At 34.2% G+C, this 17,076-nt stretch overlaps 1 protein-coding gene across 1 annotated transcript; it reads right to left on the reverse strand.

Annotated features, from left to right (window-relative positions):
* Positions 1-2,743: 2,743 nt before the first annotated feature.
* LOC144425647 (uncharacterized) lies at positions 2,744-14,031 on the reverse strand. The gene is made up of 12 exons (XM_078115086.1): positions 13,909-14,031; positions 13,071-13,245; positions 12,465-12,581; positions 11,923-12,041; positions 9,805-10,074; positions 9,091-9,193; positions 8,519-8,642; positions 7,701-7,853; positions 7,028-7,235; positions 5,604-5,727; positions 5,268-5,314; positions 2,744-4,965 (listed from the first exon to the last, which is right to left on the reverse strand). Exons 1-12 carry the CDS (start codon positions 13,973-13,975, stop codon positions 4,832-4,834), a joined length of 1,641 nt encoding a protein of 546 aa, XP_077971212.1. The 5' UTR covers positions 13,976-14,031; the 3' UTR covers positions 2,744-4,831.
* Between the last annotated feature and the right edge of the window lie 3,045 nt (positions 14,032-17,076).

The following is a 17,076-nucleotide window of genomic DNA, read 5'->3' on the forward strand; positions in this document are numbered from 1 at the left end:
AAAGTCCTCTGAAACCGTTGCATATTAGGAAACTTTTCTATCATCTCGCCTACTAAATATGCAAAAATACCTATAGTTCATCTCAGATATCAAACTTACACGTCCAACAATTATTAAATTAACGTTGCTGTGTGTATAGCTTCGCTCAAATATAAGTTTTAGTGGACCTGTCGGTGTTACGCCTTAGATTCCAGTACATTTTATCGAGAACTCAAATCTTCACAGATGTCGTATGCTTGGGTGTGTGTACTTATCTGTGATATCTATAATATGGCTTTCAAATATCTTAGGTTTGTAAGACAAACAAAGGTGTTTTAAGCTGAATATATGCGTGACCCTTATTCATATTCTACCCTACTAATAAAATTTAACTAAGTTTTACGGATAAATCGAAGATAAGCAGTAATTGTACATAAATGAACGCAAAATCAAAGCGTGTTCGAATTTCACTAAGTGATAAATTTTGCGACGAGCAATACTTCATTGCAGAGCTTTGCCCGAAATTATCATGATCCATTCAGGACAGCCTTCATCTGGTGCCGAGTCATATCCTATCTCTATTTCCGTAAAAAAAAAAAAATTGAAAACGCTTTTATCCGCATTTCAACCCAGTTAGAAGTTTGAGGACAAACGATTTAAACTACCAACGTTTATGAGACATATTATCATCTTTCGGATTTTCAAAGTTGCTATTTTTTTTTATCAGTTTTTCGCCTTTTCACCCGCATAACTTATACAACAAAAAAATATCTGCCTTTCCTGTCACCAACACTATTGTGACAAAACAATGGCTACTTCCACATGGTTATTGATATCTAATATTTTATCACAATGTTCATTTTCTATAACCTTGCAAGAAATTAGCTTACCCTTCATAAAGGTAGGGTTTGGCACCTAATTTCAACCGTTCAGTACGATGGGGTTCGACGGGAGCTTGCAAAATAGCGCAGGGGTTCGGCAGGCTCACAATGGTTAAGAACCACTGCTTTAGAAGGTGAAACACGTCATTGCATTTTTGACATTCATTGATTTAACTCATATTTTAGAAACAGGCAATTCACAACCATTATTTTACAGCACGCATACATGGCCAGGGCGTATGTTTTAAACAAATTATTTATGATAAAAAACACATCTCTATTACAGCATCTGTTTTCTATTGAGAACAAATCGGGTTTTCTGCTCCTTTCACCTCATTAAGATTTGCGCTTTACTTAAAAAGGATAAAATATTTTATTTGAAGTTTATGACATAGGATGTTGCTACCTTTGAAAGAATTGTGACTATCACTTACTTAATGTTCGGGACTTTCATTTTGAGTGCGCGCCTATTTAAGATTCCATTGAACCCTATTTGTGCGTGCGGCCTTTGACGAATTATTAATATTTTGAAATTTGTTATACAGGGTGTCCATAGAGGCTTTTTACAATTCAAAAATTATTTTAAAGTGAAATGATGAGGTATCGTACTGAGGGTTGTTTTATGTTAATCGACATTTGATAAAATTTTTATTGACAGTAGAATTTATTGTTTCAGATAAAATTTCTTAGTTAGAATGTCTTATGTTCAATGATTGAAGAATATGAACCAAACTCCCATAAAATGTCTACTTCTCAATAAAATTGTGTATTGTGTATTCTGGTTCATTGAGACAAAATCACATGTTGAGTTCCTGCAAAACTACAGACTTAAGTATGGAAAGAGACCCACCATCACGTTTATGGCATAAGAAATTTATGGGGACAAGGAGAGTATTCGATACGATACGATAAGGGCGATCAAAAATATCCGAAGAAAACGTCGAGCGTGTAACGCAAGCCTTTTAGCGTTCTACTATGAATTCCATCCATACCGCTGCCAGACTATTGAAACTACAACGTTCAACAGTGTACAAAGCCCTATAAAAGAATTCAAGAATTTGCACGCTGCAAAGAGTTTCTGAGAATGAAGCATTCCTAAAGCGAATCTGTTTCAGTGGTGAGGCAAATTTTCATGTTTCTGGAAAGTTAAATAAACACAATGTAAGAATTTCGGGATCGGAATCCCCCATGCGAGTAGAGAACGCCAGCGAGTCCAAAAGTTAATGTTTGATGTGGAATCATGTGCAATGGAATAATTTGGCATTTTTTTAACAAGGCAACCATCAACCTTTCAACCTACCACTATATACCAACAAGATGGTGCACCACTACACTGGGGACTGCATGTTCGTGAATTTCTCAACGAAACTTTTCCCGACCGATGGATCAGAAGGGATGGGCCGATTCCATGACCACCACGTTTACCAGACATCACTCCCTGGGCTTCTTTCTTTGGGGTTACGTAAAATATATTGTGTATCGAGCAAAAGTACGGTACATGACAAACCTAAAACAAAGAATTCCCAATGCCATTGCCATCGTTGATAAGCTATGCTACAACGAACATGGCAGGAAATTGAGTACCGTCTAGATGTGCTTTGTGCAACTAAAGGTGCCCGTATAGAAGTGTATTAAATAAGGTAGTGATATTTTTAAGTAAACGTTTATAAGTGTATTAAATGAGTCAATAAAAACTTTATGAAATACTGATCAACATAAAACAACCCTCATTGCGATATCTCATCATTTCACTTTGTAATAATAATTTTTAATTGTAAAAAGACTTCATTTGCACCCTGAATATCGATAATCTGCTTCATATCCCACAAAAGACACACACGGAAAAATATTTATGGATTTTAATTTAATGGTAGTTACAAATATTGAAGTCCCAAAACAAGTAATTGGAAAATTATTGCAAAATTATATATGTAAGTGGTACATTAATAAAGATATTATTATAAAACAATAAATTACAAAAGCACATATATTATCCCAATAACGAATCGGAATCAATATCACATTATTGTCCTTCAAACAGATATGAATGATTTAACCGTTATTTCACATATAAATCCAAGATAATTTCGGGTTGCAATGAACAATTGGTTTGTACATAATATGTACGGTCGTTTCACGCATTATCTACTTAGCATTACACCACCAAAACTATAGTTTCGCATCTTGAAGTGAAAGATTTAGTCATACGTTGACGATTTCACAGCATATATAAACGGACATTAATTAAAATGTGAATTATATAATCCATTTTATTTAGAGCTGATTTCCAGCAAAGATTTTACGAACACAAATAAAATTTCATTAATGTTTACCCATTTAAAAAACATAAAAATTATTAAAATAAAAATTATTAAAATACATATATCGCCTTTTCATTTTTCATAATGTCTTTCTTGAATTTTATTTTAAAGCTGATTTCCAGCAAAGAGATTACGAACACAAATAAAATTGTAATAACTTCAAACTCTTTTGAAAAAACATGCGCAATATATTTATTAAATTATATATTTTTCCTAATTATTTTTTTATGTTTTACATAGACTGTGTCTCTTGAAATATACGAACCCCCAAACTTTGACCGTCATAAAAAACTAACATTTAATAGAATAATATTGGGCGCGTTTAGAATTGTCGTTATCAGCAGCATGGTGAACTATATGAGAGAGCGCACAATAATCCGATCGACAAAGTTTAAAGTTTACAGAACAAAAATTTTCTTAAATTTCGAATATTTTCTTCCGATAAAATTGAGTTTTCTAGTAATAAAAATAATCAAAAAAACTAGTAAATAATATTCGAATAAGTAATATTGATTTTCGACAAAATCTACAAGTAAAAACTTATAAAACTAAAAATAAATTGAAGTAAAACCTTATACAAAACTCAATAAGAATAACAGCAAATCTAAGTTTGATGTTTTTAATCAGAAGAATTAACAAACTTCGATTTATAATAAGACGATTATCTTATCATATTAAATTCAAGCATTGTATTCTTTGTAAGCTAACTCCACGTTGGTTTGAATTCTTGTTAAAGGAAGTGGTTGCTCATAGCCAACCGTTTCTTGAAGGGTATTTGATCCCGGCATTTGAAGGTGGTGGCTGGGATTCGGTGCTATCAAAGTATTGCAACAATAAGATGAAGTTAAATGCAAAGGTGATTGCATTAATATATTGTGTTCGAATGTTATTATATTTTCTAAATTATTGAGAACTATATTGAACTATATGAGATAGCGCACTATAATTCGATCATCAAAGTTTAAGTTTACAGAACAAAAATTTTCTTAAATTTCGAATTTTTTCTTCCGATAAAATTGAGTTTTCTAGTAATAAAACTAATCAAAAAAACTAGAAACGAGAATATCGGTTGGAAACCGAAGACTTATCGATCGATAGTTAGAGGATCCCCCAAAACAGAAACTGCAGTTTCGATTCATCCGCTCTTGTAACTTGGGCACTGCGCATCGCACACACACACTCGGCGGGTTTCAAAATTCTCTCGCTTTACAAAAATCTAGATCACTATATCAATAATTGATTGATAACTCGCTGATTATACGACATAATTCGCCCAAAATCAATAGGCTTCTGGTCCGAGATAAGATGAATGCACATGCAAAATCTGGAGCAGATTCAATCTCGCTTTCGTGAGATATCGCGTGCATCTAACAGACACACACACATACACACAGACAGACATACATACAGACAAATACCTATCAATATACTTACCGATCTTAAGATCGATAAGTAATAATATTCGTATAAGTAATATTCGTTTTCGACAAAATCTACAAGTAAAAACCTCTTAAAAAATTAAAAATAAATTGAAGTAAAACCTTATACAAAACTCAATAAGAATGACAGCAAATCTAAGTTTGATGTTTTTAATCAGAAAAATTAACAAACTTCGATTTATAATAAGACGATTATCTTATCATATTAAATTCAAGCATTGTATTCTTCATAAGCTGATTCCACGATGGTTTGAATTCTTGTCAAAGGAAGTGGTTGCTCATAGACAACCGTTTCTTGAAGGGTATTTGATCCTGGCATTTGAAGGTGGTGGCTGGGATTCGGTGCTATCAAAATATTGCAACAATAAAATGAGGTTAAAATACATGCAAAGGTGATTGCATTAATATATTGTGTTCGAATGTTATTATATATTCTAAATTATTTTGTTTACCTCCTTATCTTTAATCGTTTCTCTAGGAAAATTATTTATTATCTACAATTACATATTATCAATGTTCTGAAAAAAATATGTATATCTTGCAGGAAGTTCAAAATCCGTTTTTGACATACAGTTTTGCTTTAAGTAAAGTATATGCGTAAGAAACCATTATAGAAGCCGTGGAATAATTTTCATAAGATTTCTTACCTTCATTGGATACGTTTTCGTAGTTGTGGTCCTTTGCAATTGCAGATCTAAATAGGAAAATTTAGTATTAAACAATAAATTTCTCATGTAAATCAAACTTAAAAATCTACAATTTTTCAAGCAATTTATTTTTGCAGCAAAAAATATATAAATTATTCGCCAAACTGGACATACATTAACTAAATTTAGTAATATAATTATTCAATTGTCCTAACTAAAGTAACTAAAATAACTTTAATTCGATTTAGTTGTCTGGTAATTTGATTGAAACAGTATGCCGCCCCATAGTCAAGTTCACTTTTCATAATTGATTATTGGCTTGATAAACAAACTTACTCTTTCAATTTGTTTATCTTCTGTTTCATTCGACAAATACATATTGTTGCAATGACGAGAAGCAGAAGAGGAATGATAAACCCGATGACAAAACTCAGGATATCAAAGTTGAATGACGTTTTTGCTAATATGAACGTGCAAAATAAAAAGTTGAGGAATAAATAAAAATATATAACGTTTTACAATACAAGCTAGTCTGATAATTTAGTTTCAAAAGACTGAGTTTTAATCCATTCAAATCATATTGCTGCTGAAGTTTAAATAGTTGGAATTTTTTTGAAATAGAAAAGTTTGACCGGATTAAAAGTAATTAATTATATCAAACGGTAATTAATGGTACAAAATATTGGAGTTTGTTTCTTACTTTTAGAATCTCTAATGCAAGAACCAATTGCTTCAACAGGTGGACTATTGAAATAAAAAATTAAGAAGGAGGAGTGAAAGAATTATTTCCTGTTGATCCTTTGAACCATTCATCAACGGAAAAGCGGGATTTTGCAACACATTTGTGTTTATTTGAATGGTCGTTATTTTCAGTTTCTGGTGTCCTTTTACTTCTTTAAAAATAGTTTTAATTTAGAACCATGGCATAATCATAGTTAAGTTTAGTCAAATATATATCAGGTTTTGATATTATTGTATATAAGTTTTACTTCTCTGACAAATGAAGTTGTTTATGACAACTTTGATCAATCAATCAATCAATACGTCAGTTGAATTTCAAACAAAAACGAAGAATTCGTGCAACAAACCTGTCTGACAAATATAATTTAACTCTTCGTTACAACTATTGTCTACCCATCGATAAGTTTCTCTTCCTACTGACATTTTTTATATTTTGCCTTTTTTATTTTTTGGTAAAGTAAGTTGTCATATCTGATGTGCTCACATATATATATTGATACATTTTGCTGGGCTGTTGTTATTGTTGTTGGAACAAAAATCCTGTTTCTCTTTCGGCTTGATAATCGCCAGTATTTGAATATCAGAGGCTCCCATAAAGCTACTGCTATCATACCATTGGCTCCGCGGTTGGCGCGTTTGATTACCATGTGCGGGTTTGGATCCCGTTACTATGTGTGAGAGGATTGCTACGTATCGTCATAGATAACCACTGGACGGTTACGACTTCGTCCGCCATCAAGTTCATGAATGTGGCACGAATAACTGGCTAACTAACCTTACACCCTGTATAAACTGATCACCGGACAGGAGCAAGTCACATGTTTATTTTTTCTTTTTCGGGATATTATGTCCTTGTATAAATATTATTGCATGGTATCGTTCACCTGGCTGCAAAAACTTACTACATCTAGTATTTCAATTTTGTTTAGTACTACTTTCGTGCCAATTCTCAGCGGCAAAGTTAAAGCATGAACTGAGTAAAAGATTTGATTCATTTCTGTTTCAAAAATTTAGTTTACCTTCAGGTTTTCCAACGCAAAAGCCGTTTGCATACACTGTCTCGCTTTCTCCTTCGCATCTTAGAACTTCTATCGATACAGTGCAGTTTCGATTTGGTATCGGAATAAAAAAGTGCGGAGTTGAAACTAACTCGTTTTCAGTTACAATTTCTAAGTTTGATGTATTTGTGTTTTCTCTGGTCGCAATTCTTCTACAGAAGCCCGTCATCTGTGATAATGTAGTTTTTTGATCGAATTCCTCCAGTGTGAAACATAAACTATAGATGTTAAAACACACCGAATATACCAAGCTACACAACGGCCCACAACGACTAAACTTTAAATCAAATAGAGAGTGCACTTTTACATTTGTGAAAACGCGTTTAATAGTTGAGAACAAATGAATACATAACAAAACGGGCTCTAGTCCCATCTAATGTTTTGCTCAGTGCTAATTAGACTCAAAATAGTGTTTAAATATAAAACAACAGACCAATGCTCAAATATTTGGAAACGAGGGTCAAGGGTGATATAAAAGTGGTCTTCATTTTCATATAGAAGAAATCCCACAAATCTGTAAAAATATTTGGGTGAAATACGAACCCGATAAGACTTGGATGAAATTTGAAAATAAAAATAGAAGTAGAGTTATACCACGATTCATAGGGTTCGTGTCCACTAATTGTCTCCTTACCTCCCATTTTGTAGCAGTTTCCGGTATAATATTGTTCTTCCATGCCCATTCGATAGAACAGTTCTTCAACAGCCGCGCAGAAAACGCAGAATCTGTTTTTCCGATTGTTCTTGCAGTTGCATTAGCTGAATACTCATAGCCTTCAACCTGAACCTGGTGTGCAATTTCAAGTCAACAAAGTCGTTTAAAACGGGTACTCCTGTAGTATGTGAACCAAGATGGTGGACACTATATGTACCAGGATAGGGTTAGGCCATAATGTTGGCTACAAATACAACGAGAGTCACTTGACTAGTATTCGAACTCATAGTAGAACTAAAATGAGGTAAATTGGAATCAATTTATAGCCTAATTATAACCTGGTGCATATACTACGTTTATGCGACCAAAGTTTGGTAATTTTACCAGACGAGTTTCCGGTTATAATTATTAATGAGTAGAGGCCTATGGACCCCGAGTTTCGAGTCGAGTCAATTAGTGAGTTTGTTGAGGATTAGCCCGAGTCATTTAAATTAGATAACGCGAATCAATTCGAGTCCAACTCTAGTCGAATCAATCTCTCGAGCTTTCCTAATACTTGAAAAAATCGCTTTATTTTTATTTGTGCATTCAGAAAGAGTTATTACGAGTTTTGAGCGTATCACGTTTTTTTTTCTATGTTTATTATTATTAATTACGTAGGGTGTATATGAAATATAGTCTTTCCCCCGTTGACCGTTTTGAAAACATATTGATACTTTTTTACCCGGTAGTTTCCGAAATCATAGGGGGGGCATGCAATGGGACTAATTCAAAAGAAAAACGAAGCAACGACGTACTGTTACAATGTATTCCGTCCCAGACTCTAATCCTAAAACTTCGGTAGTTTCTGTTGATGTGGATTGGGACTTGAGAGATACAATTGCAGTCCCCGATTTTGTGGCAGAATTTACCGCTACAATTCTAAATGAAACAATGTTTTTGACAATTAATTGAGGACTTTCGCATTAAAACGATTTGAACTAAAAAAGGTCCCTTACAACTTTTTCTACGTGACCCAAATTAAAAAAAAAAATGTAAAATATTCCGACCCAAAAATATACTTAAATACTGAAGATTGCTGCAAAAATTAGCTGCTAAATTACTATTAAAAACATTAATTCTTAGATAACATTTATTTTATCAGAAATTATCTATGGCAGAGCAGCTAAGTAAAGCTTTGACTCATTTTCAACACAATTGCGCAGCATCACACCAAGAATTTAATGAATAGGATAAAATATGTTAAACGTATATAAATTCCAATTTTTTTTCAAAAACTCAACTTGTCCCCAGATAGAAACAAATAGCAAAGCTGCCGATTATCTCAGAAAAAAAAACAGAAGAATCAGAAAAATTAGGAAGCATTTACTTGTGTAGAAATCCTGTTGCGAATTTACTTGGTCTCCATCTGACAACCAAACTTCTGCTACATGCAGAATTGTTAAGTGAGATGATTGTTGGATTTCCGTCCACTATAAACAAATCCAATTGCGAATACAATGAGTGTGGTTTTTAGCCAAAGAAAGTGATTACTCTAACGAACCGGTGGGCACCCAGGATCTCTGATCATAGTTGAAGCTTGCACTTATGCAACCGGTTACCACCCATAGAAACTTGCGGATTGCAGCGTGATTTAGTGAGCGGGTTACCTAAACTTCCAGTTCATTCAAGCGCTACGCGTTCATTGGACACTTTTGTGTAAGTGATATACTCAAGCTAATAATAGTTAAAATATTGTTCATCAAAATCCAAAGACTTCCCCAGTTATTGAAGTATCGAGACGAAAAACGAATTTTTTGAGTATTGACACACAGACAGACAGAACGACCGATAATAAGGTGTCTTATAGCGGAGATACAATTACAAGTAACGCAACTCTTAGCTAACCCACACCTCCATCGAATTCAGTTTTATCATTTATAATTGTTAAAATAATGAGACAACTCAGACCTTTAGGTCTATTTAAGTTGTATAGCATGTTAAAAAATATAATCAATTCTCGATTCGAGCATGTTGTCACCGAGCAATATGTTACATTGAACGGTTTTTGTAGTGTTGAAATTGAATGTATGTACCCTTTTACCTTTAAATAACGAAGGTACAGTAATATTGGATTTGGTGGAAGTACAATGATATATCCCTGCATCCGAGATGGAGGCTTTCTTCAAGTACAATGTCGAACTCCTTTTAGTTATAATTTGATATATTCCATTTTCTGCAACTCCTTCCGTAATAGGTTCCAGAGGAGAGTTTTTATACCATTTCACTGTAGCATCGGAGCATTTGTTAACTTGACACACTTTTTTGGTGCTCGAGGGAGCATTGCCTTTGGTGATTCGCTGTTTTATATTATCTTAAATGAAAAAAATTGTTTAAGTCATGACTTGAAGTCTTAAACTTGTCGAAAAACATCAGTTTACTTGAACATTGTGATCGCTTATAACAACTTGTCAGTTCGACTGGACAAATATTCAAAATATTTAATTGAATAGTTGAAAGCAATTTTGCAGCATTTTAAACGAAACACAATTTGTATGTCTCTTCGAAGTTTTTCAGAAATATTTTGCTCTATTTGTGAGCTTTTCTCTGATAACCAGACGATTTAGTGTGTAGAGTCAACTCGACTCGGTTCATCAAATCTTCGAGTGTAGTACCGTATTGAGGACCACAAGGCGCACAGAGTTATAAGGCGCACTGTCAATAAATTGCTAAGGTTGGGGTTTGATTCATATACCGGGCTATAAGGCGCAACGGGTACTGTTACTGGTTTTGACTGTAGGCATTCTGACATAAGCACAATCTCATCCAGTGGTTCCCAACCTTTCTACCCTAGCGGACCGGTAAAATTAAATAAAAATACTCTTGCGGACCGGCAAAAATTGAAATGAGTGGAACAGAAAATAATAACTGTGCAATCACTATGCTTTTAGAGAAAAAGGGTACACTTAAAAACATTTCACATGAGGAAAAACTATCAAATAATGTGCCGGCCAAAATTGAAATGGGTGGAACATAAAATATTAACATATATTTGCGCCAAAAATGCAGTGCTGGGCACCCAGTATGCGTAAAAAGGGCACACATATCACATAAAAAACATGTATATACATGCCAAATCATGTATAGAAAAACAAGGCAAACGAGGCATCAAAAATTGTTTTGCAACACGTAGCTCTGCAGCCGCTCACAGTCAATTTATTTGCTTTGTTTGAATTAAAGCTACAAGTAACTGTTTGAAAATTCGGACAACAGCTTGATTGCTCGATTACTTAGCGATGGGTATTTGTTATCAAGAGAGCTCAAGAATGAATTGTGAATTTGATTTTTAAACCTGGACAGTAGAGTACAGGTTTCATCGGGTTCATCATATCAATCCCTCTGCAGTTGATCGACGCCCCAAACAAAATGAATTTATATTACAATGATAAAGTCGTTGCTAACTTGGCACCAGGCTCAAAATTCTGCTGTACATCACCCGGGAAATATCGCAGCGGCACCCGCGTTTGTTGCGCGTCTCGTTACCACCTGCAGGGTCGCAACAAGTTCATATCTCGCTGGGTGTCATGGTGAAGCTCTCGAGTATTACACTGTTCTTGACAGTTTGCTGGTTTGAACAAAGAAATATTCATAACTTTTTATTTGGATGGAAATAATTATCAAGAAAAGCACGCAGAACGGAAAAATCACGCATGCTGATTTTTAGGTTTCTGAATCTTGCGAGATTTGACGGAGCGCTTTTGCGATAAATCGGAACCGAAAAAGCAAAAAATGTGATAACCACCTGATCTAATCCACGCATTATCCTTATGAGGTGAACGATCGACTTTATTATATTGAATATACTTGAAATGCACCTTATGGTCCGTAAAATACGGTTTCTATAATTCCAAACCAAGTCGAGTCCTTTGACCTTAACGTACTTAAAAATTATGAGCGAGGGTGTGAATTAGATCGTGATTTATTGCATCAGTTAAAAACGGTGCCCACATTATTGTTTTATAAACAAACCGCCGTTTTGCGTTTTCGTCGAATAAAATACAAAAACCAAAAAAAGATCGAGTTTTTTTTTAATTAGTTTTGTAGGGTTTAAAACCATACTCCTTTAACCATTGCGTCATATTATATAACGCGATCCGCTTCATGGTCCATAAAATACGTTAGTAAATTTTTTAAACAGAAACAAAGAATGTTTTCAACAAACCTGTTTGACAAATGTAATTTAACTTCTCGTGACAACTGCTGTCTACCCATCGATAAGTTGTTCTTCCTACCAACATACAATCTTCGTCTCCACCAGCATTGTTCGGCTGATTGGATTTCCTTAAAATTGTAATCACAAACGTTAAACAAATAAACGTTTAGCGCAAACGTGACCTATATATATTCCATGCAATGACCTGAAATGACCTGTTAGGTTCATTGGTTTGCTTTGAATAAATTTTACCAAATAAATTTCATCAAAAAACGATGAAAGTAAAAATGCAGGAATTCCGTGTTATTTCGTTATTGATTAATTGAATGTTTATATTACATTGAAACAATAATATGGTTGTTTACCTCGCCTTAGACATTGTATGAAGTATCAAATACATGTTGAATTTCAAGTCAATATTTTCTGTAGAGTAATCAGAGTAATTGACCGTCTATATTTATTTGCTTAGTTTGCACAATTTATTTGATCCCTTTTTCCCTATTATTCAGCCATTTCAAACCACTGTCAATTGAATTTTAAAAACTACCAACCAGTTTTGATATCCTTCTTCGTCTCTCATTATCACATCAGTGCCATCCTGCCATTTCCAATCTCCTTCCTTACGTATATCATTTCCTCCTATGATGTAGGGATGTGTGTAGTTGATTCTAAAATAAAATTGATTCAATTAGTTGTGGAACTCTGGACAGACAATATAAAAATCCCGGTTTTCTGACGATGTTTTACGTGACATGTTAAAAAAAATTCCTAAATGCCCCTATTCAACGTTTTCCAACTGTGGAAGAATTCTTTCTCAGTTGAAAATTCTGTTGCGTTTGGGAGGAAACATTATTTTGTATTTTGGCTATAGTTTCACAGCGATTGTTTTATTATTTAGCATTGTGTTCACATTTATGAACACATTATATTCAAACTTCACAAAAGCTAGTGTGTGACTTGTGCATATTGCCCTCTTGATAGAGGAAACGGAGTTTTAGTGTATTCTGAGAAAGGAAAAAATGAATCAAAAACATGCTGAGGGAGGAATTTCTCGAATAAGGTTTGGAACCACGGCATTAAATTTTTACCTTTACGTTCTGAAGCCAACAAAAGTTAATCGAGACAATATTTTCTGTTACCCTATGGTTGAAACTTACTCTATAGTTTCATTGATAACGTCTGTAATTTCTTGTCTATCGACTTTCGCCAAGTAACCTCCTAATGATTCGCAAAAGTATTTTGCTTCGTGGTAAGCTTTTTTTAGTGTCGAATTGTCGTTATGTTTGAAGAATTTCAACTCAAAATCGCCGACACATCTTGTCCGCCACGGTTCTAAATCAAAATTATTACTTTTATTATTTCAGTTTCATTTTGTTAAAGAATATTGTGCATGACGCAAAATATGATGATTTTTTATGCTGAATTGTTGTTGGCGTTGTCCTTGTTGATGTGGAAAATCGATTTAAAATGCTTTGAGTATGAGAGTGTGAGAGTATGAGAGATAAAAGAAGTCACATTTGACCCCATTTTTAGAAGCTTATGGATTCCGATATCCCACCCATGCCTTATATATATTTTAATTCATGGAAACACTGACAAACTTTGTCATGTCCATATATTTAGGCATTTCTATAAACTTGCTGTATGCCCAAAATGTACAATACTGACGCTCCAGAAGGTAAGGAGGTAACTAATTATGTTCGCCTATTTTACATCAAGTTGTGTAACGAGGCTGAAACCTATGGAAGGAGATATATTTATTTGGATAAGACCGACGGTCCCTGAACTCGTAAAATAACTAAGTTAGGAAAAATCGGAATAATATTGTAGACTAACCCTGACTTAGTACACATACTACGGGAGTACCCAAATTCGAAATCTCCACACACAAACTTTGTCGAATTTAACCATCGATTTCAATACCTAATATATTTGAACAATGCCCTCCTCTATATCAGCATCACAATTGAATTTCAAACTAAAAAAACTTCTCACCTTGTGCGGAACATCGCGTGACTGAAATCGTTGCGATAATCAAGGGTAATATTCCTGTGAAGTACATTTTCAATATAGCTCAGTCAACCTGTAATCGTATTACATGCTCTAACTACTTCTAAATCTTGAAACAAAAAATTTCAAAAAATAATTTATTTTTCGTTTCTATTATACAACTGTTTTAGATACGCCGAGCATTGTTTATTGTCCACAATTTTTTGTTCAACGTAATACCAATGAAAGGCTAGGCAAACCTCAAAGGCGGGAAATTTTGTGCAGCATTGTTTTTGCTGCAGATCTGGCTATCGATTACCCGGTAAGCGAACAATTTTGCGTGGTTAACAGAAGTTCGTTCACTGATATTACCATCACTGATAACTGACTATTTGCTTCTAGTAGGACTGTCCTTTCGGCCATTTGTTTATACACAAAAAAATAGATTTGCAATTCAATACAGTTGTGTTATGTAAGCCAGACGATAATACAATATTCAATTAATTATGAATTCAGCATTTTATCAATTGGCTTACATCTCATTGCGCATTTGAGTCTAAACCTTATTCCTTACATACTAGATTTTAAAATGTGAACATACTCGATAAATTTTTCAAAACATGTTATAAAGGTTTCAGATAAATCGACATTTTATTATTATTATAAAATAATGGTTTTAAATCTTTCAGAATTTGAAGACTTGGTCAATGGCAAACATAAATGCAAATTTGCGAACAGTTGCTCAATTACGATTAAATTATCAGACATTGTATAAGAACGAATTAACATTAACACCATAATAACAAGTTGATTAAACGGAAAAACATTGCTGAATGTGAAGAGATTGCACTCTTTCTCAAGACGCAGGATAATAAAAAGAAAGGAAAAACATTTTGATGGAAGCACACATACTACGCTCCGGTGTCCCTCATCTAGGTTCACATATTTCGGGAGTACCCAAAACTTTGCATAAATATCATCACCGTGAAGATCATTATGACTTTGCGCGATAAAAACAAGTAGCTAACTAATTTATAATGTCCAAATTTACTGATTTTATGCGGATACCCACGGCTGCCAAAAAATGAAGTAGCCTACTCCACGCGTCAGAAACCTTCAGCATCATTTGAAAAGTCATTTGGAATTCTTACCGTCAAACTCAAACCTATTTGGAGCCACACATCTACTCTAATGTCAATTTATATTAAAACTTTCGGAAAACAGTTTATGATGCAGTATTCTAGTTTCGATTCATAGTGCTATAATGTGTAATTGGTGAGTATTGACGGCTTTATGCCCTAAATTCATTGAATCCCCACTGCTTCTAACATTACAGTGCTGTAGCCACTTTGATTTACGGGAGCAAGAGATCCGAGAACCAGAGCTACAGGTTGCCGATCGCTGACCTACTCGATCATATAATGATCCTGTTGAACTCTAAGCAGTCAAAAAATAACCATTCATAAAATGTTATTTACGTTTCGAAACTCTGCTTTTGCGTTTTGGGTAAAGTATTTTATTTATAGCGCCCACGTCTTCGTCTTCCAAATGCGTCTGCTAGAATTCGGTCAGGGGAATTTTATTCTCATCACAATGAACTGGAATATGAGAAGTCATCAAAACAGCATACAGTGTAGTATTGCCGCAGCTTACTCATGTCCGGCATTGCCGATTCCTGACTTACACGAAATGTTATACACAATAAACAAAAATCTTGCAATTCTGTCGTTTATAATCAATGAAGCTGCTCGCTCAATCGAAAGACACTTTGTTTGCCTAATCGAAAACATTCAATTTGCATCAATGTTAAAAATTCTCTGATATTGTAAAGATGCGATTGCGTTATGAAATATTTGAGATCAAACAAAATGAATTATTAATAAAAATTGATTGCTGATTTTGTGTACTTAAAACTCTTATATTACTTTTTTCCGTCTTTATTCCGTTTCTTGGACGGGTTCACTTTTTCTCCCAACGTTCCCAAGTATTAGGGGCGACGGAAATAAAGTACTCGGAATTCAAGAGGTGCTGGGAATAACAGCCTGAATCTTGCGTGTTCCATTTCTGAAATGCTTATCCCAGGTAGCTCTATAATAAAATTCTCACACTAATATTTCAATGCACTATTAAAAATTACATATTTACATGTTTTTATTTTTTATTTTTTCTAGGATAAGGAGGGCAAAAGATTATAATATAAAGCGTAGACTGATGTTCCCATATTGGGCTTCTTGTGTTTGGATAATAATCCCGGATTTTCACATTTATTCCGGGTAGGAATAATGCCAATAAGATTCCCTCAACATCAAGTCCCTGCATCTGACACTTAAAACTGGCCATATGATTAAGACCCCGGCCTTCGAGATAAAAAATGATATTTTATTCTCATATTAATCAGAGGTGCGATGGCAACAAGTGTATTAACGCCTTGCACTACGCACCAGCCGCCGAATATATAAGTTTTGAATTGTACATATTGTATTCAACGTTGGCTCTGCCATATATATATAATACTGGAATATTTAATACTGTTGCTTCAAAGCCTTCTGTGAATATATATTTTGTGGGTGCATAATTGCACAGCGTAAACAGTATGCAGGTTTACCAGAAAAAATCCTGAATTCGACCGCTATATTATGTCTGTTATATTCAGTATATAGTGATTGTTTATATATATATATGATAAAAAAATACGCAATATGCGATACAATCATTATATACTGAATATAAGAGACATAATATAGCGGTCGAATTCAGGATTTTTTCTGGTAAACCTATATATATATATATATATATATATATATTCGTTCTCATTTTCTACGATGTAAGTGATGTCGATGACTTGACTTGTTTAGATAGCGATTATTTTGCTATAAACACGCATGAAGCTGGTTGTTTCGGCACACACAAAATCATGAGCCTTCCAGACAAATTGTCCATTTTCTAAACCAGGGGTCACCATCCGGCATCCGGCCCGCGACTGCATTTTATCCGGCCCGCGGCGTCATTTTATCCGGTCCGCAATAACACGCAAAAATGGCTAAATTTTTTTCCAAGGAAGATTTTCACGAGCATCGTCGTCCTTGTTTATTTTGTAACATTGGCCAATCGGCAAGATGCAGAAAAGTGACGTAATAATAGGACTTTCCGCATCCGCTCAGACGCTTTTGTCAC

This window comes from Styela clava, chromosome 1 (genome assembly GCF_964204865.1).
Source record: "Styela clava chromosome 1, kaStyClav1.hap1.2, whole genome shotgun sequence".
NCBI lineage: Eukaryota > Metazoa > Chordata > Ascidiacea > Stolidobranchia > Styelidae > Styela > Styela clava.

Coding starts and splice junctions, on each gene's coding strand:
- LOC144425647 (XM_078115086.1), bottom strand. CDS start 13,975: ATGTACTTCACAGGAATATTACCCTTGATTATCGCAACGATTTCAGTC. Junction 5,315..5,603: donor AAGATAAACAAATTGAAAGA/GTAAGTTTGTTT, acceptor TTTCCTATTTAG/ATCTGCAATTGCAAAGGACC. Junction 4,966..5,267: donor CGAAAACGTATCCAATGAAG/GTAAGAAATCTT, acceptor ATATTTTGATAG/CACCGAATCCCAGCCACCAC.